Genomic DNA, 27,868 nt, shown 5'->3' on the forward strand with positions numbered 1-27,868 from the left:
GCAGAGACAAAAGTGACCGTGTGTGTGTGTGTGTGTGTGAGTGTGTGTGTTTTTTCCCCGCACAATGATTCTGTAGCTGCTCCGCCTGGACTCCGACACAAACAGCCCAACGAGCTGCTGCCGCCGCCGGGGAAGGAAAAAAAAAACAACCGGAAAGGAGCTCCTGCTGCTGCTGCTGCTCTGCGGACAGGTAAACAACTGTACAACACCTGTGTGTGTGTGTGTGTGTGTGTGTGTGTGTGTGTACAGTGAACACGGAGACATGACTGCAGATTGTGCTGTGATTGCATGACAACAGCGGTGGTTGATCACTGCTGCTGCTGCTGCTGCTGCTACTGAGGCCTACACATGTGTCACCTGAGCTCTGACCTGAGACCCTTTCAAGCATATGACCCACATTTTACACTGTCAATAAAAAATGATATGACAGGAATTGAGTTATACTGTGCAGTTAATAGTGGTTTAAAAAGCTGCAGTCACAGTAGGACATAACAGTGTTGTCAAAAGACATAACAAAGTCCTAGTGTTCATACAATATAACTGGTCATACAGAGAGCATAGCATGATATCTATTCAGGCCATAGTAAAAGTGTGGGGGTAGTTACTCAAAAAAACTAATTAGTTACTAGTTACTTCTGTAAATTGTAATGAGATTACTTTACCAGTTCCTGGATTTGAAAAGTAACTTCACTACTTATTACTTTACTTTCCCGTTACCGTGTAGATATATGGACAAACATGCCCACATAGTGTTTATTGTATAATGTTTACAAAATGGCATGTAAAACCATATGATCCAACGCAGACTGGATCATTTCTCTATGCGCAGTTTTATCCCCACATCCATGTATGACGCATACATAATGATCTTTTTGACGAGGATCGAGTACAGTCGCGATTAAATACAGGGGATCCGAGTAGATTCTCAAGAGTGCACTTTTCATTGTTTTCACTCCGTGGTCTCAATCTTTGTGTAGAAGAAGCTTTAGCGCTGTAATCAAGGGAATCACAGATGCATCAGATGAGCTGATCTCTTTAGGTAACTGCTCAAAGAGAGAGAGAGAAGAGAGTTCTGTCGCGGGGAGTTCATAATCTGCAGCCAAGTTTTGATTTTGCGCAAAGAGACTTTCCAGCATTTCATAGGTGATGTTCCACAGTGTACTCACATTTTGTCGGTGTTCCAAACTGATCTTGGACAGTCTCTAAGTGGGTATAGACAGGCGCGTGCTGGCTGCAGTTTTTGCGTGCGTCATCACAACATCGTTTCGGTGGTTACCCAGGATGCCCGGGCGCCCTGCTGGTTAAAATCGTGTTCTCAGGCGTCTCCAGATCCATCTCCATTTTCCTCCTTTGCACCAGCAGCTACATCACTCAAGCAACACGCATGCACACACATCACTTAAACGGATCAGAACTTTACACACAGGCAAACACGGCATGGGTAATGCAGAAAAGTGTGTTACTATAGTCAAGTAAAGTAGTGTAGTTACCGATATTTATAGTGTAATGCGTTACTTTACTTTGTTACCAAAAAAAGTAATATCCTTACTGTAATCCGTTACTTTGTAACTCGTTACCCCCAACACTGGCTGTTAGGCAACGAGATCTAGGGACTTTACTGGAACTAACTAGATCTGAATTTCCACAGTAAGAAACGGCAACTAAATTGAATAACCAATAATAACAAAAATAACATCATGCACAGAACTTCGTTTTCCAAAAATTTGTCATTAGATCAAGCCGAAGCATAAATATGCTGCAGAGCGCCAAACCAATGGGCGGCAGTGCAGGGAGAAGGATAAAGCCATGCATGCCAATCTGTATCCTCAGAATCAACAACAACAACGAATAACACGAGTGACGCTCAAGAACCTAAAACCCTGTTTCTCCCAGTTGACACGACAACACATAACCGTCGTTTTCAGAAATCTCCACTTTGGCCTGGAGTTTTTAGAAATAATTGTTGATTAAAAAAGGGGTTTTCGTGTAAATGAGAGGCCTAACCGTGTGGAAATATGTGCGTTTTCCCTCCGTGTAAACGGGGCCTATCATCAGTACGATTAGGACCATCAGGGTGGTCTGGTAGTGCTTTAGTATTTTAATTCAGCTGATCAGTCTCTCTAAAGCTGAGGACACACAAGATTTGTTGCTCATTTTTACCCACGATTCACAGTTGGGAAGAGTCTATTTAGAGTCTAACTGAATGATTAAATCAACATATTTTTTGCTTCTTCAAAGTGTTTGAATCATGAAAAGTGTTGACACAAATCTAATTCCATAGATGTTACCTTCTTCCTCAGTGTATTGTGTGTTAATTACACAAATACATACTGATTCCATTAAAGAAAAATGTCAGAAAAATAATCCTCAGCTTGACGACAAGAAGTTAGTTTCAGGTTTAATGATCAATGATGGCTGAGTATCGGTCCCCTGCAGGTGTGTTGCAGGTGTGTTTTAACAGCCTCACGTCAAATGGTGATTAATCACCAGGACAGACAGTGAGAGGAGCCTGAAGCTACGGAGTCTCAGAGCGTTTGACTCAGACTGTGAACACTGAGATCTCTGTTTACATTCAAAGAAAACCCATCACCCTTCGTGATGTGACCTGAAACTCACATCGTCTTAGAAGTCAGCTCTCAGTGTCTGTGTGTTTCTAGATGTTCAGGTGTAACAGCGGCTTCGTGTTCATGACTTTTTGCCATGTGTCTCAGGTCAACATCTGAGTGTGGTCTTTGTCTTGAGTTGTAAAGGACATCAGTGGGCTGTTGAGTCTGTTGTGAGGATCGTGTGTTTCTGACTTTCAGTCTTTTCAGACCCTAACAAAACTTGTCTAAGTGACAGAATTTGGCCCTTTTTCAAGTGCAAGCTCATCGTTGTTGCTGGTCAAATCCTTCCGTTGGAGTCTGGAGACCTATAATGCTAATCATGTCATAGCCACGATGAATAATGCTGCTCTCATCTCACATAATGTCTGGAGTTTGGATCAAAGAAGAACAATGGTTTGACTTGTTTGTCATCAAACCTCAAACTAAGGTGAAGCTCAGTAGGATTGTCCTTATAGCTTCAAAATACACATTTATGCTTCTTGCAATTTATTTGTAGCTATCAGAAATGGATGTGCTGTCAACATGGAGCCAATAAAGTGGTGTGTGTGTGTCAAGGATGGAAATGTATTACATACAAACACCACAGACATTAAATGTCAGTTCATGTAAATTATCTGACCAATTTTATAAAGCTGTGATCTAGGTTATGATGCTCCCATTATAGCTGTGTAAACTGATCTACTCAGATGCACTGTAAAGCACAAACATTCACAGGAAACAGTCAAAATGGCTCCTGAAGAAGTGTGTTTGCAGATAGTGGCTGCGGTGCAAATCAACGCAATGTGTTTGTAGTTTCCATATACTGCCAGAATCTCATTCAGTTCATTTAGATCATTTAGTAACCACACCGAGACAGAGGAAGCAGAGAGGGAAAACACTGAGCTAAGGTCACACAGACAGACATGATCTATCAGACTCTGTGAGGTGTTCACTGTCATTCACCCAACAAGAAAAATGAATCCTCTGATACTGAGCACAGACATTGTGTATATACTGTAGTTGCTGTATTGGCTACTTCTGATCAGTTGCATGTCCGTACTTTTTTTTGAGTTGGGCTACTGGGATTAACTGATAGTGGATGGCAACATTCTGCAAGTAAACTAAAACACATTTACACACGCTCAGACAAAAACAATATTCAAACTACTTAAGCAGTTGTCAAAGTAGTTTGTGTAATGAATGTAGTAGTTGTTTCATCAATTAATTGTTGCAGCACTTAGTGGGAACCTAACTTTTAGAAGACAAGCTTGGACAGGAACACTGGAGACATGAGACACAGTGAATGACTTCTATTAAACTGTTGTCATTCTGTTTCATTGCGTGATGATAACACGTTCTGTAAAAGTTGAACCAGTGCTGCTGTTGGAAACCTGAAAGCTCACTGGTCAGTTTTGGTGTCTCAATGGATTATTCTGTGAGAGTGTAAATCGTGTTGTGTAGAACATCAGGCTCAGGTTGGACTAGGTTCCACTGACATACATCCTGTTGTGAAGTTTTTATCTAGTCCGTGCTTGTGAAGAGGAGGGTTGTCTGTGCTGAGTGCTCCGTTTTCTAAGTGACATGTTTGTCATTTTATTCTGAAAATCTACAAGAGAAGCAACAAAAACAACAAACTGTGCATGCACAGTAATCAGGTTCAGGTTTTCAGGTGTGTTCCATGACCGCCGTGGCTGAGGGATGGTTTTTCATTTTGAAGCTCTGCATGTTAAATCAAGCGCTTCTCACATTCTTTACATGCCTCCAGCTCTTTTACTTTGGGCCTAGTACCCATCACCTGCTCTAAGGTCACATGTGCCTTTTAAATGTTCTGATAATGCAGGAAGCATGGAAACATTAACCTGAAACAACAGTGGCCCCTTTTACACCTGGTATTAGAATGTGTTTTCTGTGATCAGACAGCGCTTCACCACATGCATTTACACCTGGTATTAAAGCTACCATAGAGTGGTCCTATCGCACATATATATGAGTTATGGAGGTCTACTTACATACATTAAAGGTGCATTATGTAATAAATTTAAAGCAACTGGCCATAAAATCCTCCTAATATGTCACAGAGACTCAGGAATAATGTTCATATCACATACTGAACTCACCAACAACAACAGTACAGCCAAAATATTTACATTGAAAAAAATAATAAAATGTTTTTAAATCATGTTTTGGCATGTGGCACCACCTACCGCCATCTACCAATCATTGCAGTCAGTAGAGTCTCAGCTGCCGAGCAACCACGGGTTGCCAGTTATGTCAGAAAACGAAACCAAAAAGACCTCGGTATTGAATTTGAATGTAGTAACTGTTTTTGGCCACATTCTTACATATGGCACCTTTTAACTTGTTTTTATGGTCAAAAACCTCCTAGTTGCTGTAAATGAGCCGATAGAAATCTCTCCTCACTGAAGCTCTCGTCAGTCGGGCTGTTTCAGACTGAAATCTAACCCCCAGAAGACAGACTGTGTTGTGATTGGCCAGCCAGCGTAGAGCCTTCCCAACTGTCTTGTGATTGGCCAATACCTGGTAGTGACGTAATCAGCATGTCAGCTGTCAGAAGCGCAGCTCCCCCTCTGGAACGGTGGATGCACTGCTACTCATTATCAAAACATTGTTTTAACAATGTTTAAAAATAGCTTTGTCATGACTCCCTGCCGCAGTCTCTATTACGCCTTTGACCCAGAGTCAGAAGACAATGACGCTCAAAGAAGACATTCTTCATCTTCTGCGGTTCAGTGTACACAACCGGATGTGCCCGGACCAGGAGGATCCGCTGTTTAGGAGAAATGCTGTTTTACGTAACCAGAACGGGTTTTTTCGAGATCTCGCTGAGCCCGAGATTACTATACAACACAGCGTTCTCAGCAGTGGCTGAACTGTTTGGTTCGAACGTTCAGGGCTTCTTAAACGAGGTAATGGCGCAGATACACACCCAAAAAACAGCGCTATTTGGTATTCCGTTCTATGGGAGCTTTAACATGCGTCTCCAGTCCGGTGTCCACATCAATATCTGATTGCGATCTGATCACGGTATTTCCCCCCTTACATCAACTCCTTCTTCTTCTGCAAATGTTTCCAGCAGCAGACTAGGGCATTACATCCTGTCTGCTGCATACTAACAGTGTTAGCTGCACGTAAAATCGCACTATTTTAAGGACTTCACTTTACTTTTTGTAGTAGGAGAAGAAGTCGTCTTTGGCTGAGGAGACTTTCACCAGAAGGGGATAATAATCCATCCTCAATGTGTCACGGGTGTATACACCTGTACCCCTTATGAGCATGATGAGCATTGTAATCTGATCACAGTCAACAGATTTTAATGCCAGGTGTAAAAGGGCTCACTGAGTCAAAATGAGTTTGTATGGCAAGGTTGTAAATGTTGTGACTGTTGCATAACATTAAAGTACTTTTTAGAAAACTGAGAAATTGTTGCAGCAATGTTGTGGTGCCACAACATACTAACAGCTTGCAATGTAATTGGTTGTACACATAGCAGATTTGTGTTTGTTTTTCCATTGAGTCATGATGTAAGAAAGAGAGTAGATACTATCAGCAGATGATCAAAATTTGGCAGAGATTTTTATGCCGGATGCCCTGCCTGATGCAACCCTCCCGTTTATCCAGCAGTTGCTCGGCAGCTGAGACTCTACTGACTGCAATCATTGGTAGATGGCGGAAAACATGATATCAAAACATAAACATGATTTGCAGTTTTTTTTAATGAAAATATTTTGGCTGTACTGTTGTTGGTGAGTTCAGTTTGTCATATGAACATCATTCCTCAGCCTCTGTGACATATTAAGAGGATTTTATGGCCAGCTGTTTTAGATTTATTACATAATGCACCTTTAATAACTGTTATTAATTAACGTGTTTATCTTCATGTTTTTTTTCTGACATACAATCAGCTCCTTCTTAGTCTGTCTGTGTTAATTTGTGTATTATACGATGAGAGTAAATGTAAATCACAGTTTGCATTTGTTGGTCTCAAACACATGCTATCCTTTACTTGATTCGTTACATAAAAGATTCAAATGCTGATCTGATGTTTACTTTCTGTTGTAGTTTCGTGTTGATCACCAACTGTAGTCTGTAACACTGTGTGTGTGTGTACAGTACAGGTCTTTCTATGTGTTTGTGAGTGTCTGTGTGTGTGTGTTACCGTGTTACATAATCAGGCTTCAGCAAAGGCTTTGTTCACGCTCGACACACTCTGCACTGGTATTACATTGCTGTGTTTTCAGACCCATTATCTGAATTTGTTTAGTGATAGAAACGGCATTGTTCAGAGATGTGATGTGCAAGTATGAATACATTGGTGAATGGCAAAATTGAAGTGTAAAGCAGTTTTAAGTGGTCATCAAGACTAGAAAAGGGCTCACTCAATCACCAACACACACAGGTTTGCACAGGTTTCCCTTTCTTTAAAGCTCCCATAGAGTGGTACTATCGCACATAATGTGGGTTATGGAGGTCTACTTACATACATTAACATGTTTTTATGGTCAAAAACCTCCTAATTGCTGCAAACGAGCCGATAGAAATCTCTCCTCACTGAAGCTCTCGTCAGCCGCAGTGTTTCAGACTGAAATCTCACCCCCAGAAGACAGACTGTGTTGTATTTAGTAGACTTAAAAAAAAAAAGAAGAAAAAAAGGGTTACAATCGAAAATCGGATCTGGTATAAAAAAAAAAAATTCAGTCCGACATTAAAACACCGATCAATAGATTATGCTCACTGGGAAGTCAATGACGATAAAAAAATAAAAACAGCAGTAACAAACTTTCCCTCGTGTGCACTGTATTTGGACCTTTTGGATCTTTGTTTTAATTTTGAACAATATGTTTTGTTCAGGGTGAACTCAGGATCACTCACCCCCAACCAGAGAGAGAGGGAGGGAGGGAGGGAGAGCGAGAGCGATGCACATTCCTGTGTGTTACAGTAAGAGCGAGAGAGAGAGAAAAAGCGAGAGAGACTCATAAAGGCATGTGGATTCCAAAGTTTTTGGGCCAGAGAGAGAGAGAGAGAGAGAGAGGCAAATCTGGGTTGCGTTGAATGTTTGGAATGTTGAGGCTTTTGGCTCCAGTTTGTTCTGACAGAAGAGGGAAGAGAAAGAGGGGGAGGAGGAGGAGGAGGGAGGACATATGAGCAGGGAAGGAGGAGAGAGGGAGGGATGAGGGTGGAGATAAGGAGTGAGGAGGAAGGCAAGAAGGAAGGAGCAGAAAATGATGGAGGGAAAGTGAACAATCAGAAAAGTGACTGGTTGAGGGTCACTGTTTTAACAATGTTTTTTTCAGTGGTCCACAGTAGAGAGTGACATCACAATGGAAACCACAGCCGATGATGTTACAGATCTTTGACTAGTGTTGTCAAACTTGCCGAGACAATGCAGAGATTCAGATTAAAGAGTGCATCTGTAATCTTAACAATATATTAATGTCTTTACTTTGTTTTAACAGTTAATCATTGGAAACTGAAGTTTTTTTTTATGTTTTGGTGGATTTTATGCTCCTGGTCATGTCCCAGCAAGGGACAATACTTCTATAGGTGTCATTGTGAGGACCAAAGCACTTAGTAAGGATGTTTTGACTGGCCCTCGCATTCTGTCACCCCTTAAAAGAGGGTTAAGTAAGGCCCCGTCCCAATACCTCCCCCGTAAAAATGTCCACTTTGAGTGCCCTCAACCATAAATTCCCCCTTGTTGAGGGAAGTGGTATTGGGACACCACTACATGCAAATTAGCATAGTTAACCTAATTAACGTGCTAACCTACGTCACATGTTGACAATTCTACCGGTGGAGCGTGCTACTATTTTCATTCAGGAAAAATACTGCCCGATCCAGCTGTTGTGTTACCTGTTGCGTTGGCTATGTCCATTTTTCTCCGTCCTCATAAACGCTATATCACGAATGTGATTGAAAGTCCAGGGTATTCGTGTTCAAGTGAACGCCGTTACACACACCCAAAACGCTGACAAAACTACCCAGATGTAGCAGAGCTAGCTAGCGGCTATTTGCCGAGTGCTTCGAGAGAGTATGCCTGTCATGTAGAGCTACACGACGGGCGTACACTCTCGAAGCACTCGGCAAATAGCCGCTAGCTAGCTGGTTTCATAAATCGTCAGTTATTTTCTGACATTAGTGTTCAAAGCTCAACAGTCCTCTGGATGTATGTCAAACCAACATATTCCAACACATTTCGACATTGTAAAGTGCTTATTTGCAAAAATATATTACAATGAAATAGTTCCTCGGCACATGTGGCCGCCATCTTTGCTGAATCTTTCACTTCGTGTTAAGCCCGCATCAGAGCTCACTACATTTTGAGGGTTGATTATAAGAGCACGGGGGAGTGCGCCAACTATTTTGATAATCGATAATCGGTTTGAAGCTTTTTTCATGATTAAAACAACATTTCTGACGGTTTTAGCTTCTTAAATGTGAATATTTTCTTGGTTTCTTTGCTCCACATAACAAAGAAATTATTAAAACTGCATCATTTTGGTTTGTGGACAAAACAAGACTTTCGAGAACATCATCATTTCCAGCTTTGACAAACACTGATCAACGTTTTTTTACATTTTATGACATTTTATGAACCAAACGATTCATCGATAAATCGTGAAAATAATCGACAGATTAATCGATTACGAAAATAATCGTTAGTTGCAGCTCTACTCCCCGCTACAGGAGAACGCGCACAATTTAGGGTTAGGGCAAAAATATAGGGTTAGGGGAGGTATTGGGACAGGGACTTGGTTTTAGGGTTAGGCATTGTGATGGTTAAGGAATGTCTGTGGGTGTCCTCACTATGAAAGCTTCACAAACATGTGTGTAAACTTGTATTTGTTACCTTTTTAGGACTTTTCTGGCATAAACACTGACCTTGTCAGGAGCAGTAGTCCTCATCAAGACCAAAACCTGGTCCTACTGAGGCAGAAACTAATTTTTGATTAACTAGTTAGGTTTAGAGACAAGATTTGAACTGTAGTTAGGTTAAGGTAAGGGTTAGGATTAACTGGTTAGGGTTAAGGTTAGGGTTAACGCTGCAGTGTCCTAAGAGGAAACGCTGCACAAACCTGTGTGTGACATTTCAGATGGTCCGCATCATTTTTTTTTAGGATTCGGAGAAGATGTGTCTTCACTACGACTAAAGAAAGCCGTGTTCTCTATGTGTTTGTGTGTGTCAGTGTTGCATAACCTCTGTGAGTGGGCTGCTGTTTGTGTTCTACTCTCATAAAGTGCTCCACTCCAATAAAACACACACACACACACACACACACACACACACACACACACACACACACACACACACACACACACACACACACACACACACACACACACACACACACACACACACACACACACACAGACCACCAGTGAAGCGTCTTCACTGACCGGTATACAGATGTGTTCAACTACAGGAACTTCTCATTCATATTTAGTAAGCAAAAGACACAATATGATAATGGTAGGTAAAGACAAGGCATCAATAAGATGACAAGATGGACCTTTTTCTCATCCCTGTTGTGGAAACGCAAGATTACACTGGAAAAAACCTTTTTACAGTTTGGACAGTTTGATAAAATATCAATAGTTTCCCAGGCATATTGATTATCATGAGGAAGGATGAAGATATATATGGGCAGCCCGAGCCCAAGTGGAAAGGGAACTTGGCTTGTAATCGGAGGGTTGCCGGTGCCGGAGTCCTCACCAGGTCAAAAAAGGGTGTGGGGCTGGGGAACCCCGAGCCATGTACCCAAACCCCATTGTTTCCCAGGCGCTGCTCAGTGGCAGAGGTTTCTAGTAGAGGATAGGTTAAATGTACAGAAGGAATTTCCCCTGCAGGACTGATAAAGGACTAATTTAATTTAATGTCACCAAATCAATATTTTGTCACACCTATACTAGATACTGAAAATATTTTTTGATCAAAATATGCCCTTTTTTATTTTTGTATTTGCTATTGTGTGATGTTATGTGTAAATTAAGTTTTGGTGATAGGATTAAACTTTTTGTCTCTCTCTCTCTCTCTCTCTCTCTCTCTCTCTCAGAGATGTAGCGTGTGTGCTGGTGTGATCGGTGGACCATCATGCACCTCTTCCTGCTGCTGATCCTTCAAGCTATAGCAGCCTTTGGACAGATTGACCCTAGTACAAGCACACCCACACACACACACACACACACACACACACACACACACATGCACATACACACATGTTCAGCTTACATAACTTCACATAAAAAAAAATATATTCACCTTTAAATGTATTAATTTATGTTATGATTTAGCTCCCCACGACATTAGTAATACCAGGACGCACACACACACACTTACACTTTCAGGAGTCCTCACTGTGTGTGTGTGTGTTTGTGTTACAGCACATTGTCGATATGCGTTGGGCATGGAGGATGGGCGGATCAAAGACGATGACATCACAGCATCCAGCCAATGGTATGAGACGACAGCACCACACTACGCCAGGTCAGTGTGACAATGACTATATTATTGTTGACTTTGTTTTGCTCTTTGGTTTTGTGCTTTTATTTTGTCGTTATATTTTACATCAAATCAATGTTTGTGTTCTCTCCACTCACTGAGCATGAATAAACTAAGGCTGGCTTTACACGACAACGATCTGAACACAAACCGCAAAAGTGGCGTTGCGTTGCCACTTTTTATTTCGCGTTTAGACGAGCGTCTTTGGGTGGAAATCTGCATGCACACGGTGACGCAAAAGTGTGTGAAATTTGATGTAGTATGCATGTCAGGTGGCTAGGTGGCGCTGTGAAGTACTGCCATACAACAACACCAGGAGCGGGCGCATGCGCTGAAACGTCCTTCTACTTCTCTCTAGTAGCGCTGAGTAGCCCACAGTCGAAAACCACAACATTAACTCGGCGTAATTGCTGAAATGACTCCTGGATTTTGTTGTTTGTCTGTACTGCACATGGATCTGACGTCAACGCGTACAGGAGGATAGCCAGCGTGACGACACTGAAGTTGGCACCACATTCGCCCCCGGTTCTCTTTAGAGAACCTGAGGTGAATGTGGTGCCAACTTCAGCGTCGAATGTGGTACCAACTTCAGCGTCATACCAGCCTGAGCAGCTCAGAGCACACTTTTGCGTTTTCAACCTTTTAGACGGGAACGCGACAGGTGGGTTCATTTTTTTTTCAGTCGCCGTCTAAACGAAAGGCACATCTGATAAAATATTTCCGTTGCCGTGTAAAGCCAGCCTAAGAAAACATAACATTTTTTGTAATGCCTTTGACTTAAGTTGTTACTATGCACTTCATTTCAGTGTTTTCAGTGCATTTTACATTCCGCTTTTTTAGTATATTTCAATGACCTGATTTGAGAGTGCATAGAGCTCTTTATTGTATTTTTACAATAAAGTGTGAGTGTGAGATGCATTTTTACCTTTGACTTTATCATTCAGATTGCTGTCAGCATAAACGCACTCATGCACTACAAAGAGTGAGTTAGTTTTTAGTTAGTTATTTCCCAAGACTTGGTGCAAGCAGATTTTTCAGAAACACGAAACCAGTGAGTGAATCGGACTGTGTGGAGCACGTCTCTGACTGCAGAACATGCAGACGTGCGTATCAACCATGTGTGCATTTGCAGGTTCAATCGCGAGGAGGGTGACGGCGCGTGGTGTCCTGAGGGACAGCTGGAGCCTTCGGACAGTCAGTTCCTGCAGGTTTGTCTCCGTCCACCAGTTCAAAGAAACACAGCACAGTCTGAAATGGAGTTGCATTGAGGCTTTTAAACCAGGATGAATGTGATACTGCAGTCGGTGTAACTGCGTGTGAGAGAGAGGGAGGTCAGCAGAGAGTCATGACAATGACAAGATAATGAATATAATATAAATATAATAAAAGTAATCGATCAATAACCGATTGCAGGGTCGCAGAGAGAGAAAAAGTGTTCTTATTGGCTGTTCCACTAAAGCCTAGTTTATATGATTTTTTTTTATTTTCACCCAAATTTTTTGATCGGTGATAGTTTTGCATCTTGCAAACAAAACCTCTTTATCAGCACAAAATAGGCTACGTGCACAATGGAACTTCCGCCAAGCAACCGTGGCTTCCGGTACGCTTGGCTGCTTCCGGTAGGTGGTGTTGTTGTTGTGATTTCCCGGAGACGCTAGTGAAGTGCTGAGTCGTAGAGTCAATTTTATTCGTAAAAATTAGCGGATTTCGGATACAAGAGATACGGTTATCGTATCAAAGTCAGTCAGAACGTCAGCCCTACATTGTTGTGTACCCCTTTGTACAAATTTGTCTCGGTACAATAGTAAACTTTCATAGGTTTCCAGTGGATCTGTGTGTGTGAGCCGAATGGATGGTGAGGGTACGGTGGGACACAAGTTTGCAATCGGCATTTCAAAAATAACGATTTTGTTGTCACGCCGCGGAATGGGTACACAACAATGTAGGGCTGACATTCTGACTTTTTGATACGATAACTGTCTCTCTTGTATCCGAAATCCGGCAATTTTTACGAATAAAATTGACTATGCGATTTAGCACTTCACTAGCATCTCCGGGAAATCACAATGACAACACGACCTACCAGAAGATGCCCAGCGTACCAGCAGCCACGGTTCCATTGTGCACGTAGCTCTATTGGCTCTTGGTAGCGTGATCAGGGTTCGATTCCACCCGTGGTCCTTTGCTGTGTGTATTCCCCCTCATCTTCCCCCTTTCTTGCTTCAATGCCCTGTCCGATAAAGGCAAAAAAGCCCAAACATTATATTTAAAGCAATATGCAGTCTTAACCTCCTTTGTGTGAACAATTCTCACCAATGTGTGACAGACTACGCTAAATTCCCAGAATGCTGGAAATTTGATCTGAAGGAGGGAAGACAGAAACGTCAAAACCATGGCAGAGATCACTGCCAGCACTGCTACAATAACTGTTCAGGTATCGGTTTTGAAGGCAAACAAGTGGAATGTAATGCAATGGCCAAATCAATCACCTGACCTGAATCTGATTGAGCATGCATTTGACTTGCTGGAGACCAAACTGAAGGGAAAAAGCCCCAAGAACAAGCAGGAACTGAAGATGCAGTTTGAAGTGGAGGCCTGACAGAGCATCACCAGGGATGAAACCCAGCGTCTGGTGATGTCTTTGCCTTCCAGACTTCAGGCTGTGATTGACTGCAAAGGATTTGCAACCAAGTATTAAACAATGAAAGATTGATTTATGTATGATTGTTTAGTTTGAAAAAGTGGGAGGCACATATAGAAAGTGTTGTAATTACTACACCGTTCACCTGATTTGGATGTAAATAACCTCAAATTAAAGCTGAAAGTGTGCACATCTTCAGTTAGTTTCATTTCAAATCCATTGTAGTGGTGTATAGAGCCAAACATAAGAGAATTGTGCCGATGTCCTATATATGGACGATGTCTCATAAATATTGGGACACAGTGTCACTTGATTACGTTATGCAGAATACTCACTTGAGTTACGTTATGATAAAATGTTTGAATGAACTGTGAGAGAGGCTTTGAATAATTTGGTTTAGAATGTTTTAGTTTGGGTTTGGGTCTGGCTTGTTGGTGTGTTGACGGAAACATTTGTGTGTGTCCTTCAGGTTGACCTGGGCAGGTTGACCTTCTTGACAGTGGTGGGGACTCAGGGACGATACGCCAGAAACTCTGGGAAAGAGTACGCCCGAGAATACCGGCTCAACTACAGCAGAGATGGTCTGCTGTGGAAGTCCTGGAGGAACCGTCTGGAAAACCCAGTGAGTGGTGACATGGTCGGAGTGGAGCGGTGAGAGTGGGGGCTAAACACTGAGGCAGGAAACCAGAAAGAATGGATCGGAGTATGTAGAGGAAATATGTGATGGAGCGTTAGAACAAAATGATGGAGAGAAGACGGAGAAAGAGGAAGGAAACGAAAAAAAGAAAATACTGCTTATGTTTATTTCACACACATGAAAGGAAATGGCACTCAAACCAGCTTCCTGTCAGCCCTCGAGGTCCCATGGAAACACCACTTGGATGCAATTTAAACAGATTTCCTACAGCCTTTAAAAAGATTTCGTGACGACGAATGTGTTTTGATCAGACTTGTATCTCACTGGAATTCTGGCATTAGTAAATATTTTCCTAAGGAGTTAATGGTCACAATCACTAATTTCAGGTCTTGTTAAGCAGCACATGATGTGAATTTTGTCATTTATATTCCCATTTAGAGGATGATAAAATATGATACATATGATATGATACAGATACTAAAATATGGCACACGGAGTCCAACCACAAACCATTATGCCTTTAACTTCAACTGCATTCAATTAAGATTCAGCACCTCCACCTCCATCACTCTGGTAACAATAGCATCAGTCCTGTTCAACACTGGTTTGCAGCCCTGTTTACGCCTCAGTGATGCTGCTTTTTGTTTCTCACCTCCGTGATATTTGTTTTTCCAGGTGATGGAAGCTAACAAAAATGCCTACACCTCCGTCATCAACGACCTTCATCCTCCAATCATCACTCGCTACATCCGTCTGATCCCGGTCACCAAGCTGTCGACCACAGTCTGCATGAGAGTGGAGCTGTATGGATGTCCATGGGATGGTGTGACGCAAACACAAACGCACACTTTTGCATTGTCTACAAATCTGTGTCCTGAAGTTGGGTGATAAAACGTGTGGCCTTCTGCCTCTTTATTTTCGGCAGATGGTCTGATCTCCTACAGTGCTCCAGAGGGTCAGCTCATGATGCCGCCTGGTTATCCAAGTGCTAGCCTCAACGACTCCACATACGACGGAGCGCTGGAGCGAAGGCAAGTCGCACACCTTCGTCACTGTTGCCTGTTTTTCTGATCTGCTATAGTGATTGAGAGTCATGTCATCCAATAGGAGACTGTTTGGTGGGCTGGGTCAGCTGACAGACGGCGTAATTGGCCTGGACAACTTTCTACTGACGCGCCAGTACAGCGTATGGCCAGGCTACGACTACCTGGGCTGGAGGAACGACTCGCTGGGAACTCAGGGATATGTCGAGATGGAATTTGTGTTTGACCGGCAGCGGAACTTCACGTCCATGAAGGTTCACAGCAACAACATGTTCTCCCGCGGTGTCAAGATCTTCTCCTCTGTATCTTGTTGGTTTAAGCCCCGTCTCATTGCCGGCTGGGAGCTCGAGCCTGTGGTGTTCAAGACGGTGCTGGACGACAGGAACCCGAGCGCCCGCTATGTCACTGTGCCGCTGAACCGCCGCACCGCCAAGTCTCTCCGCTGCCGCTTTTATTTTGCTGATGTCTGGATGATGTTCAGTGAGATCTCCTTTCAGTCAGGTAATGCATATACATGTGAGCACACACAAGACACGCAGGCACACACAATATGCTACGATAACGTCCAGTATTTTGTCCTTCAGAGGACACCATACTCCCGACCCAGATGACCTTGGTGGTGACTTCCCCTCTGGCCAGTGAGGAGAGCACTGTGACACCAATACCAGGGACAGGTGTGATCAAAAAATGTTCAATGTGACAGCTGTTAGACTTCTATATATATATATCTATCTATATATATATATAGATAGATATATATATACATATATACATATATATAGTATTATTTTTTGGGGGGCATCTCATTGACAATTCACTCTCTTCACTGCAGTTAATCCATCTGCCAGTGTTCCTCCAGAAGGGAACACAGCCATTCTGATTGGCTGCCTGGTTACCATCATCCTGCTGTTAGTCATCATCATCTTCCTCATCCTGTGGTGTCAGTACGTCTGTAAGGTTCTGGAGAAGGTGAGTGAGTTTTCTGTTTCGACACTCACAGTGTGTTTTTTTATGTGAAAATAATTCCGGTTTTCTAAAATCCCAATGTCACACTAACATTTGTGATGTCGAGGTGTCTGGTATCAGATTGTTCTAATGGAGTGTTAATAAACATTGAAAAATTCTCCAGATCCATAAATTCAAAAGGCAGGATATTTTCCCACTCTCTGGCTGTGAAATGTGATTTTTACAGAGCTTTTCTTTCTTGAGGGAGGTTGTTGTAGCTTTACCTCAGGCACGACATGTTCATCAACTATTTTATATTATTTTCTTTTCTTGATTAAGTTGTGTTGTTTTACTTTTCAAATCACCTCAGGTCTAATCAGACTGTCTCAGAGTAGAAGCTGATAGAGTTCGATGCACATTAGCCTCATTCAAATCTCCTCTAAACGCTCCAATTGTTTTCACTGTGTGGTTCTTTGAGCCACATGTTGAGTGACAATCTGTTTGAAGCAGCAGATGTGAACAGCTGTTCAGTATAAACCAGTTTTACCAAACAACAGACATTTATTTTTCCCCTTTTGGACGTAAGGTCAGAATTTGTGGCTTTGTGTTGGTGTGATGTTTATCACAGACAACTTTCAAATCCCAAAGCAACAGTAAGATAAACTGAGAACACTTGTCTATGGGATCTTTTTGTTTTACTGAAGTGATTTCTTCAGAAACTAGAAGAGACTCAACTGGCTTATAGCTAGAAATGAGCTCTCCTCACTGAAGCTCTCGCCAGCCGCACTGTTTCAGACTGAAATCTCACCCCCAGAAGACAGACTGTGTAGTGATTGGCCAGCCAGCAAGGGCTTTCACAACTGTCTTGTGATTGTTCAATACCTGGAAGTGACGTCATTAGCACATTCGCTCTCAGAAGCACAGCTCCCCCCTCTGTAACGGTGGCTGCACTGTTAAGGCCACATTATACTTCTCCGACTGCGTATGCGTTATCCGTCTGCGTCACCACGGAGACGCCTCGAGCATTTATACTTCTGCGTCGTGGTGACGGACACTCGCTGCAATTTCCCGCCCGATCAGTAGGGGTCGCTGCGCAAGGTTGTTGTGCTTCTGGCTACAGTGAGCAATGGCGTCCGAGAAAGAAAGAGAGAGAAAGACTGTTGTTGTTGAAAAAGTGGCCGTTTCTCACTTTTCTGTGTCACGGAACGCAGTTTTAAGATAATTTGAGGCGAGAAATTGGCCATTTAAAGTCTAAACATGTGCTGTGTGTGTTAAGATATGACGTATTTATAGTTCGGCAGCGGCGTTATCGGCGGGGATCAGCTCCGCCTCTGTCAGGACGCCCGGAGCGCACTGAGAGCCGGCACAGAGCAGCTTAGCTCGGCCTGTCCTGAGGACCAATCGCAGCTCTTGCCGTCTCCGTAGTCCCTTGACGGAGTGACGGACACTTAAAAAATATTCCGTGCACCCGGAGACGACGCAGAGGCTCTTCGACAGGTTCTGCGTCGACGCAGAGGACTCTGCGTAGCTACGCAGAGCACTTTACGCAGGAGTATAAATTGGGCTTTACTCATTATCAAAACATTGTTTTAACAGTGTTTAAAAATCGATTCGTCACGACTCCCCGCCGCAGTCTCTTTTACGCCTTTGACCCGGAGTCGGACCCAGAGTCAAAAGACACTGTCGGTTCAATTTATGCAGCCGGATGTGCCCGGACTAGTGCCCGGACCAGGACGATCCGCTGTTCAGGAGAAATGCTCGTTTGTAATGCCTTTTTAACTGTTCATGTTTATCAACTGCTACCTCAGTTGTTATGGTTACTGAGGTAAATTTGATGGATTTCCAACACGGAAGTCACAAAATAACACAGCCATGGATCAACAACTCCTTTGTGCTGTGCTGTGTTTTGGTGGAAGAGTGACTGTTATTAGTTACTTTTTTTTTTGATTGTGGTGCTAAAATAAAAGATTTATTTGATATATCTGTGTCTTCTCTCCCAGGCTCCACGTTGCATCCACGATGAGGAAGTGACAGTTCGTCTGTCATCCTGTAGTGACACCATCATCCTGCAGACCCCCCCTGTGCCCCCACGCTCTGGACATGGCCCTTCAGGTAGTAACAGTAGGGATGTCCCAATCAGGGACTGGTAAACGGAACAATCTACTTGTGTTGTTATGGCTGGGACTGTGTGTACTAAGTCAAGGCATTGCAATTATAGTATATTATATTATAGAGTGTGCCCCTCATCTGGTGCAGACAGACCGGCCTTTTTTTCCGCTCCTGTGCTATGAGCTTCTGCCTCCCCAAGCAGGCTCTCCGTATCCAACGCAGCCTGGATCATTTCTCTACGCACAGCTTTATCTTTACATCCATCAGGTACTGACTGTCAGTGTCAGTATCTTAAAGCTGCAGTGCATAGTTTTTGGTGATTTATGTTGTTGATGTTATTATTCTGCTTCCGCCTGTATTCATCAGCAATGTTGGCTAAGTTGCTTTGAACATGTAATAATTGATATATTACTCATTACTTGTATATTAAAGTAATAAATTGTTGCGTTTAATCTCAATGGGATATACCTGGGTAAATCAAGGTTAATAAATGAATAAATCATTCATGTGCTGTGTTCTTTCCTCAGGGTCTGCCAACACTGACCCTCACTATGAGAGGGTTTTCCTGCTGGACCCACAGTACCAGAACCCAGCGGTGCTGAGAAACAAGCTGCCAGAGCTGTCACAGAGTGCAGAGGCTTCAGGTGAGCACGCACTGCAACAAAGATTGTTTTTTTCTTGTCGTTCTTCAACACCAAAGGATCAGATGAGTCCTGTAGACAAATTACTTGGACATTATCAGTCCTCTGTCACCATCACTCATTAACAACTTCTCCCTTTATTTCCTGGAATACAAATTTTCTTCTCTTTTTCTTCTTCCACATTTTCTCACTGAAACTGAAAAATAAAAGCTCATTCATTCGGCAGTGTTTCTCTCCTTTTCTTCCCTGTGCCTGTTTCCTCTTCTTCCTCCAGCTCTTCTCCTTGGTAATCCTCTCTATGACCTTCTCCTGCTGACTTCCTGTCACATGGCATCTGGCTGGGTGTGTGGTAAGAGCAGAAAAGTGTGAAGCCAGTCACTTGAGACAAGACGATGACTCGTCTTCATTCTGCCACTGGCAAACACTGCCTTTAGAGCAGAGAATAAGTCATTTCTGGTAGTGTAGCTTTTGCCAGAGACCGCGTTGGTATCAGAATGTCTTTAGCTGCATTCTGTGTGTTTCAAAAGAAAAAAAAAGTATTGGAACATCAAGAGGGGTGGAGGAATAAATCGATTCACATAGGAATCGCGATTCTAATCATCCACAATTCTGAATCGATTCATAAACTTCAAAAATCGATTTTGTTTCTATTTTGAAAAACCACACAAATCACCAGTTTGTGTTATTTGTGTACAGTTTATTTTTTTAGCTTCTGGGAGAAAAAGGCAGCTTGCCTAAGCTTTTATTTATGCAAGTTATTTTTTTGTTTTTATTTGTTTTGAATGAGTAAATGTTAACTTGTCTTAAGTTTGCCCTCTGCGTGATTACATCATCACATTATCTTATACAAAGTGTATTGTTTTGATGCCATAATTTGCCTTAGCACACGCATGCATTTTATCAATTTTTGAATTGAGAATAGTATGAATCGAATCGGTTGAATCAAGAATCGATTTTGAATCAAATCGTGACCCTAAGAATCAAAGTGAATCGTGAGCTACCCAAAGATTCACATCCCTAATCTTGAATGGCATTTTAAAGTGTGTGCTTCGTCAACAAATCTATAAATACTACTACAGGTGAGTAACAAGCTGAACACATGATGATTAGATGCCTGTAAGCACTGCATAATGGTGCAGCAGTTTGCCTCATAGCTAAAAGGATATCGGTTTGAATCCTTATGACACAACATGGCGTTTGCATGTTGCACTTTGACATGTGTGAAAGTCTCTTTAAAATAGAAAAGTGAAAGCATTATTTCCATTGGTAAATCCTCCAGAGCTGATCAATACTCCAGTTTGTCAAAGTTGTCAAGTTGGACAAACAGCCTGAAAACTAAAAACACACCTCTCTCTCTGCCATCAGCATGTGGAGGAGGTTATGCTGAGCCTGATGTCACCCAGTGCACCCCACACCAGTGTTTCCATAACAGCGCGCCGCACTACGCAGAGACGGACATTGTGCGTCTGCAGGGTGTCACTGGCAGCAACATGTATGCTGTCCCCGCCCTCACTGTGGACTCTCTCACCAGGAAGGACATCTCTGCTGCCGAGTTCCCACGGCAGCAGCTGATATTCAGGGAAAAGCTGGGGGAGGGGCAGTTTGGAGAGGTGAGCTCAGCTCAGGGCGGGGCAAGTGTGAGCTTGAATTTGTTGGATGAAATTTGTTGTTTCTTGAGTTTGTATAATGTTCCAGGACTGCATGTGGTATTTATTTATTGCAGGTCCACCTGTGTGAGGCCGAGGGTCTCCTAGAATTCCTAGGGGAGGGGTCTCCCCTCCCTGACAGAGACGGCCATTCTGTGCTTGTTGCTGTGAAACAGCTGAGGGCCGACGCCACCAGCCAGGCCAGGTATTTGTGTGGCTCTATCTCCTGTCAATGCTTTTATGCTTTTTGTAAATTGCAAAGGCTTTGACAAATAAGATGGATATTTTTCATGCAATTAATTTATACGGCAGTATTTTTGGAACCTAAGTCAGTGCACATCCATAAAGGAATTCATTGATATTGCTGCTTTTTTTCCCCCCAATCAATGAATGGGCGTTGATGATGCACACAGCAGTAACTGTTAACAAGCAGAACTTTTGTCCAATCTTCAAACAGACACTCTACAGATCATCCTCAAACGGTGAAGTAGTACAGTTTAAATGAGCACACACTCATCATCACGATGTTGACTGCAGTTTATTCATTTAATCACATCACACTTGATGTGGATAATAAGGGTGCAGTGAAATTAACGTTTGAATTATTCCCATTATCATGCCATTTGATGTGCAACTGCCTTGAGGCTATTTGGCATCACATGCAGCTGGCTTTTGTTTTCACTGATAAACTACTGCCAAAAAGCACTGTTTACTTAAATCTATACTAGCAGCTGTAGTTTCTAACCGAGAAATCGCGACCCACTAACTGCTGAAATCACTGGCTGAATGAAATCTGAAATATTTAATGTCTGAGTTTAAGACTTCAGCTGAGATTGTCTCCTCTCGTCACCCTCCCTCTGTCAGGAATGACTTCCTGAAGGAAATCAAGATCATGTCTCGTCTGAACGACCCAAACATCATTCGACTGCTCTGTGTGTGCGTGTCGTCTGACCCGCTGTGCATGGTCACCGAATACATGGAGAACGGTGATCTCAACATGTTTCTGTCACAGCGGGAGATCGAGAGCACGCTGACGCATGCCAACAACATCCCTTCAGTCAGGTTAATACACAAGTCTTTTTTAAATTTGGCTGTTGATGTAAACGGCATGAGTTGATCTACTTTGCCACCAAACCTGCTACAAGACACCAGTTTAAGTCTGCCAGACCTTGTGCATTCAGATCTTTTTTCTTCACCTCCTTTGATGTTTCTCTTCTTCCCTGCTCAAATCTGTTCTCCTGCTCCCTCCAGTCTGTCCAACCTCCTCCACATGTCAGTGCAGATCGCATCGGGGATGAAGTACCTGGCCTCTCTGAACTTTGTGCACCGGGACCTGGCCACGAGGAACTGCCTGCTGGACCGACGCCTCACCATCAAAATTGCTGACTTTGGGATGAGTCGAAACCTATATAGCAGCGACTACTATCGCATCCAGGGCCGGGCGGTGCTTCCCATACGATGGATGGCCTGGGAAAGCATCCTGCTGGTGAGGCAGAAATGGAAAAACTAATAATTTCGAGCACCCAAGTACCCAAGGTTTCTAGTAGAGGATGGGTAAAATGCAGAGGAATTGTACCTGCGAGACTAATTTAAGTATTTTTACCTCTGTCTGTTTATGGATTAGATAAAAAGAAAGAACTGCGAATGTAAAATACATTTTCACATCATATCATAACATTTTCACAAAGTCGGTAGTGTGGTGTCTGAGAGTTGTCGTGGGTGAAGTGTGCCAATTGAGTGTGTGTGCTCATCCTCGTCAAAATAAACAAATGAAGAACAAAAAAACAGCCTCCCAGGCCTCAGGAGCAGCATACAGGTATAGCTGATCAGCTGTAATTGGGCACCCCACCCACAAGCACACCTGAACCCAATGTATACTGCTGCATAAAGTGCTCTACGTACGTCTATGTCACAGCCTCTCCGTCGTCTCTAGCTGCCTCTGTGAGATGAATAAAGTATCTATCTATCTATCTATCTAAAATATTTTTTAAGTGTCCGTCACTCCGTCAAGGGACAACAGAGATGGCAAGGGCTGCAATTGGTCCTCAGTACAGGCCGAGATAACGCTGCTCTGTGTCGGCCACTGTGTGGCACCGAACGTCCACAGAGGCGGAGCCGTTCACCACCAACAACGTTGCTGCCAAACTATAAATACGTTATATCTTAATACACAAACCACATGTTTAGACTCTTAATGGCCAATTTGGCCAATTCTCCTCAATTTAACTTAAAACTGCATTCCTGGACACAGAAAAGTGAGAAACGGCCACTGTTTCAATGTTATTCCGCTGCAACAACAACAGTCTTTCTCTCTCGGACGCCATTGCTCACTGTAGCCAGAAGCACAACAACCTTGCGTACAAGAATCTCAACACTGATTGGCTTTGTTGGATCAGGTCACACAACACTCAAGTATTTCAACTCAAGCGTATTATATGATTGACACAAAATAGTTGTGTGCTTTTGTTTGGTGTCGGTGCACCATTATACCTGACTTTGGTCCATAAAGGTACCAACAGGCTTCTTGAAAGATCGAATCGTATTCATTTAGTCTGTTTACCTTTTGAGATCACGTCCAGTAGATCACTTTTGTTTATTTCAACTCAAAACAGGTTCATCTTTAAGTCTTGTCACTGCCACCTAGTCCTAATATATGCATCACAAATGAGGTAGTTATTGGTGTTGCAGTTAATAACTTTTTATAATCAAGCGAATCATCAAACACTTGTGCTCATCCCAAGACTTGGCCGATGTCTCAGTACAATGATTTGACTTTACCCTGCCTTCATTCTCCTCAGGGTAAGTTCACCACAGCCAGTGATGTGTGGGCATTTGGTGTAACGCTGTGGGAGATCTTTACTCTGTGTAAAGAGCAGCCCTACAGCCTGTTATCTGACGAACAAGTCATAGAGAACTCCGGGGAGTTCTTCAGGAACCAGGGCCGACAGGTGAGATGAATCAAACCCACCCACAAATAATACAGTTCAGTACGGTTAAATGTGTCATTCATACAAAGTCAGGTGTGTGTGCCTTATGTCCATAGGTGCGTGACTCAATCACCAATATCAATGTACTTCAATGATCATTCTAAACCTTTTCAAAGCAAGTTAATATAAATCAGAATGTTTTTTTCACTCTCTTGTAGATTTTTCTTTATGCCCCTCCTCTCTGCCCACCGTCTCTCTTCGAGCTAATGATGCGGTGTTGGAGTCGAGATATCCCCAACCGACCCTCCTTTGAGGGACTTTTTCAAGCCTTGAAGCCCCACGTTAGTCAGTGAGCCGAGGTCACTGGGATGTACCATTCTGATACCATTTGTTGGTAACACATTTGTTAATCTCTGACCTGAGAAGATGATGGACTTGTATTGTGTTCCAAGAGCAGGTCATTGTGATGGGAAATTAGGAAACTGGCAGAGACTGTGGTCAGATGGTTAGTTTGCTTTGTGGAAATAACAGCACACTACGGGATGGGAATAGAAAATGGCTCGTCGACTCTCAGAGGTCTTCACATGGTCGGAACAAATCTTGAACAAAGATTTCTCAATGCCAGTTTCTTAGTTTCATCCATTTTTAAATCCTCCAAAGACCAAAATGTTCTGATTCGCCTTCTTTTTTGTTACGGTGGTGCCAAAGCTATCATCATCTTTATTTCCTTCTTCACAAATTCTTCAGTCCTGGTAGTTTTTCCTGTCACTTGTGACGTTTATGAATATTATTATTGTAAAGCACTGTGTCTGTGTCTCAATTATTCATGTTCATATTAACCCACACTGGAGATAGGGTTAGGGTGAAATTGTAGTGTAGGATTTTATTTTTTAAGATTTATTTTTATTTTTTTCTTGGTTAATTCTATTTCATTTGTTTGATCTTCATTGTTGATAAATGTTGTTCAGCCGAGGTTCTGCCTAAAAGGCTCTGTGGAAACCTATGTGTTTATTTTGAAAAGAATGATAATTGGAGACAATCAACCAAATTATAAGAAAACTCTTCACCTCATCCCTATGAGGTGACTTGCGGCAAAATGTTGTATCAATAAATTGGTGTATTATTTTATTTCAGGTGCCTTACTGTTTGTAGAGTGGTAGTCTACCAGTGAGAAATGAAGAAATGTAAGTAGTAGTGATTGTACCCAAAGTATAGTACAGAGATTTTATCAAATCAAGTTGACAATTTATCTTCATGTCCAACTGTGTCATGTAAATTGGGTTCCAAACAAGGAAGTGCAACAAACTAAAACTTGCCCAACAATCAAAAGAGTTCAAGACCAGTTCAACTCCACACTTGAGAAGAACTGTTGTGTATTGCTACAGTGACGTGAAGACTTCCTGCTATGTTATTTGGAGAGGATGGTGATGCTTTCAGGAAAAACAATTATCTTTCCCCAGCCTGGTGTTATTGTGCCTTCAACCACACAATAGTCCCTTTTCCACCACCATTTCCAGGAACTATTATTTACCTGGGGGAAATATTTCCCAGTAATCTGTGTGGTTTGCTGTTCCACAGCGCCTCAAAGTTCCAGAAAACGACACTCGACAGTTTCATGTCACCAACTCGGAGTCCTACTGACCCTCCTCCTCAGATCATACACTCTCAAGAGGCTGGACCTTGTTGTCTGTCCACTTAGGTCATAGGTCCTATTATTTTGCTCCAAATTTTTGAAATGAAAAAATTTTAATTTAATGTTCTTCTTTCTTCGTCTTCTTTTTTTTAAAGGTCTTGCTTAAACATCTGTAACATGTGTTCCACCAATCAGTGTTCCTCAACAAACAGCCCCACCCTTCTAGAGTTCCTGTAATCTAAAAAGTCCTTAGTCGTGAGTAGGTACTTCTGCGGGTGAAATTTTGGGGTCGAGGAAAAGTTTTCCCTGGGTAATTTTGGTGGAAAGTTTTGAAAACCAAGGTTTTTCAAAATCCCTGGTAAATGCAGTGGAAAAGGGGCTATTCCCACTATGAACCTTATGAAACTTAAAAAAAATGAGTTTAGGAGGCAGTTTAGTTGGAGCATTACAATGTTTTCTGACCATCAGAACCAAGGTCCAAACTAAGTTTCATATCTTTGTAACTTTGTATTCATTAGATCCGATGAAGCTACTGCGTTAACAAATCACTGCTGCACATTTTGTTCAAGGACATTTAAGAAAATGTATTTTATTTTGTAATTAGCGCGAGCTGTCAACAAGCCATTCTTGAAATCTACAATAAACAGATGTTTATGCATAGCATTGAAAACAAAAAGAGCTGTGGGCTTTACAGTGGTCACCTCTTGCAGACTTTGATCAATCTATGGAAATAAGATGTGTGTTCCATGCATATGCTGTAGTATTTGTAGCCAAATGTACATTTACCCACTGCAGGAGGAATAAAGGACTCTCTTATCTTATGATAAGAAGGGAGATCAAGGTCTTCAAGTAAATACATTTATTAATGTATACACAACACTGAGGCTTATTTGATCGGTTTACCACATTTGCATCGTTGTGTTATTTTCCCACTTTCCCAAAGTGTTTTTTTTTCATTTCAAGTCGTGATAAATGCTGAAATTGAATTTGTAAAATGGCTCAAACCAAAATCATTGACACATTGACAGGAAACGGCCACATGTAATGTCCGAGTACAACTTTCGGTGTTGTTTGTTAGTGTATAGCGTTTTGTTATCTGTACTGTATCCTAACACTTTTATTGGTGTGTGTGTGTGTGTGTGCATGTGTGTGTTTGAGAATGACATTCCTTTGAACTGTGGGAGCTAATTGAGATAAAGTAGTACCACTAAACCACTAAACTCAATTTCCCAGATTTCTTTGCTGCAGTGAGCCTGTGTCTTCTTCTGGTTGCTTTAGAGAGATAAATGCGACTGTTAGTATGATAGTGTACAGTGTATGTGATCTATAATATCTGTGTGTGTGAATGCAGATTAGGGTGTGCTGAATGTTATTGAAAGTTATCTATCAGAATTTATTGTAGCTATTTTTCTGATTATTTCTATTCTGGGAATGTGTTTGGTGTTTTTTTTCTTCTTCTTCTTCTTCTTTTTCAACAGGAATTCAGTAGTTTAAAATGTTTCCAGCAGAGATGTTCGTTTTTCAACAGTGTTTGATCCTCAGTCTTCAGTATTGTTTCAGACATATTGTACATATTCTAGTAGCTGTGTATATTAATATATTGGGAGTTAGGCACTCAGTGTTCTGTCGCCCCAAGTCTATTTCACTCTGTACCCTCTGATGTCTTGGTTTGTTTTTCTTATGATATAATAATAAACAATTTGTCAAATAGAAGAGTCAACACTGTGTCTTGTTCGGCAATATTAGGTTGACAAGCAGGTGCAGGTGGGGCTGCACAATGTTGAAAAACTATATTTCTGATCATTGTAATAGCATGAAATGTGAAATAATATAGCAGATGACTTACCTGGCTCTGAAATATATAGTGATTTGACAATGATTGCGGTCATAGTGAAGGAGAGTGTATCATCTGCATAGAAAACAACAATGACACAAAATACAGGGAAACATCCTTTCCTGAATTTAGAGGGGACAGCATACTATTAAAGTAAATATGTTTATTTATTGCATTAGCGAATTAACAGAAGTGATTATTGTTGTTGTTGTTGTTATTATTATTATTATTATTATTATTATTATTAATAATAATAATAATAATAATAATAGAGTCCATCATCCCATAGATATACAGAATATATCTTAATATCTGACTTTATTTGATTTAATATGGATTTCCATTTTTTTTATCTGTTGATTGTTTTTCTTTCAGTTTAAAAATGATCACAAATGCTTCTTTATGTGAACTTTGTAAACAATATTAAGTGAAAATGAATATGTGTATATCTGCCTGTAGACCAGGGGTCTCAAACTCCAATGACTTGGGGGCCACTGAGTGTCTAGTTTGGTCATTAAGGGTCCGGTGAAGTCAAACAAGGCCAACTTTTTAAGAAAAAGACATGGAAATAATAATATTTATGATGATATTTCACATCATTTCGCATTAAAAGTGATATTTTGATATGGAACGGAAAAAAGTTGACAATGTAAACGTATTTATGACATAGTAAACATAGCAACATAGTAATAAATAGCATACAGAAATG

General features: G+C 41.8%; 1 protein-coding gene across 1 annotated transcript; it reads left to right on the plus strand.

Annotated features, from left to right (window-relative positions):
- On the plus strand, positions 1 to 26,978 carry ddr2l (discoidin domain receptor family, member 2, like). The gene is made up of 19 exons (XM_083905212.1): positions 1 to 190; positions 10,658 to 10,756; positions 10,986 to 11,088; positions 12,236 to 12,311; positions 14,214 to 14,366; positions 15,057 to 15,204; positions 15,307 to 15,412; positions 15,489 to 15,925; positions 16,009 to 16,098; positions 16,257 to 16,393; positions 18,370 to 18,481; positions 19,006 to 19,122; positions 19,394 to 19,468; positions 20,485 to 20,729; positions 20,843 to 20,970; positions 21,630 to 21,827; positions 22,017 to 22,251; positions 23,564 to 23,713; positions 23,911 to 26,978. The coding sequence occupies exons 2-19, from the start codon at positions 10,696 to 10,698 to the stop codon at positions 24,043 to 24,045; spliced, it is 2,706 nt and encodes a 901-aa protein (XP_083761338.1). The 5' UTR covers positions 1 to 190; positions 10,658 to 10,695; the 3' UTR covers positions 24,046 to 26,978.
- Positions 26,979 to 27,868: the final 890 nt, after the last annotated feature.

This window comes from Microchirus variegatus (assembly GCF_963457635.1).
Source record: "Microchirus variegatus genome assembly, chromosome: 18".
Lineage (NCBI taxonomy): Eukaryota > Metazoa > Chordata > Actinopteri > Pleuronectiformes > Soleidae > Microchirus > Microchirus variegatus.

Coding starts and splice junctions, on each gene's coding strand:
- ddr2l (XM_083905212.1), top strand. CDS start 10,696: ATGCACCTCTTCCTGCTGCTGATCCTTCAAGCTATAGCAGCCTTTGGA. Junction 11,089..12,235: donor ACAGCACCACACTACGCCAG/GTCAGTGTGACA, acceptor GTGCATTTGCAG/GTTCAATCGCGAGGAGGGTG. Junction 21,828..22,016: donor AACAACATCCCTTCAGTCAG/GTTAATACACAA, acceptor TGCTCCCTCCAG/TCTGTCCAACCTCCTCCACA.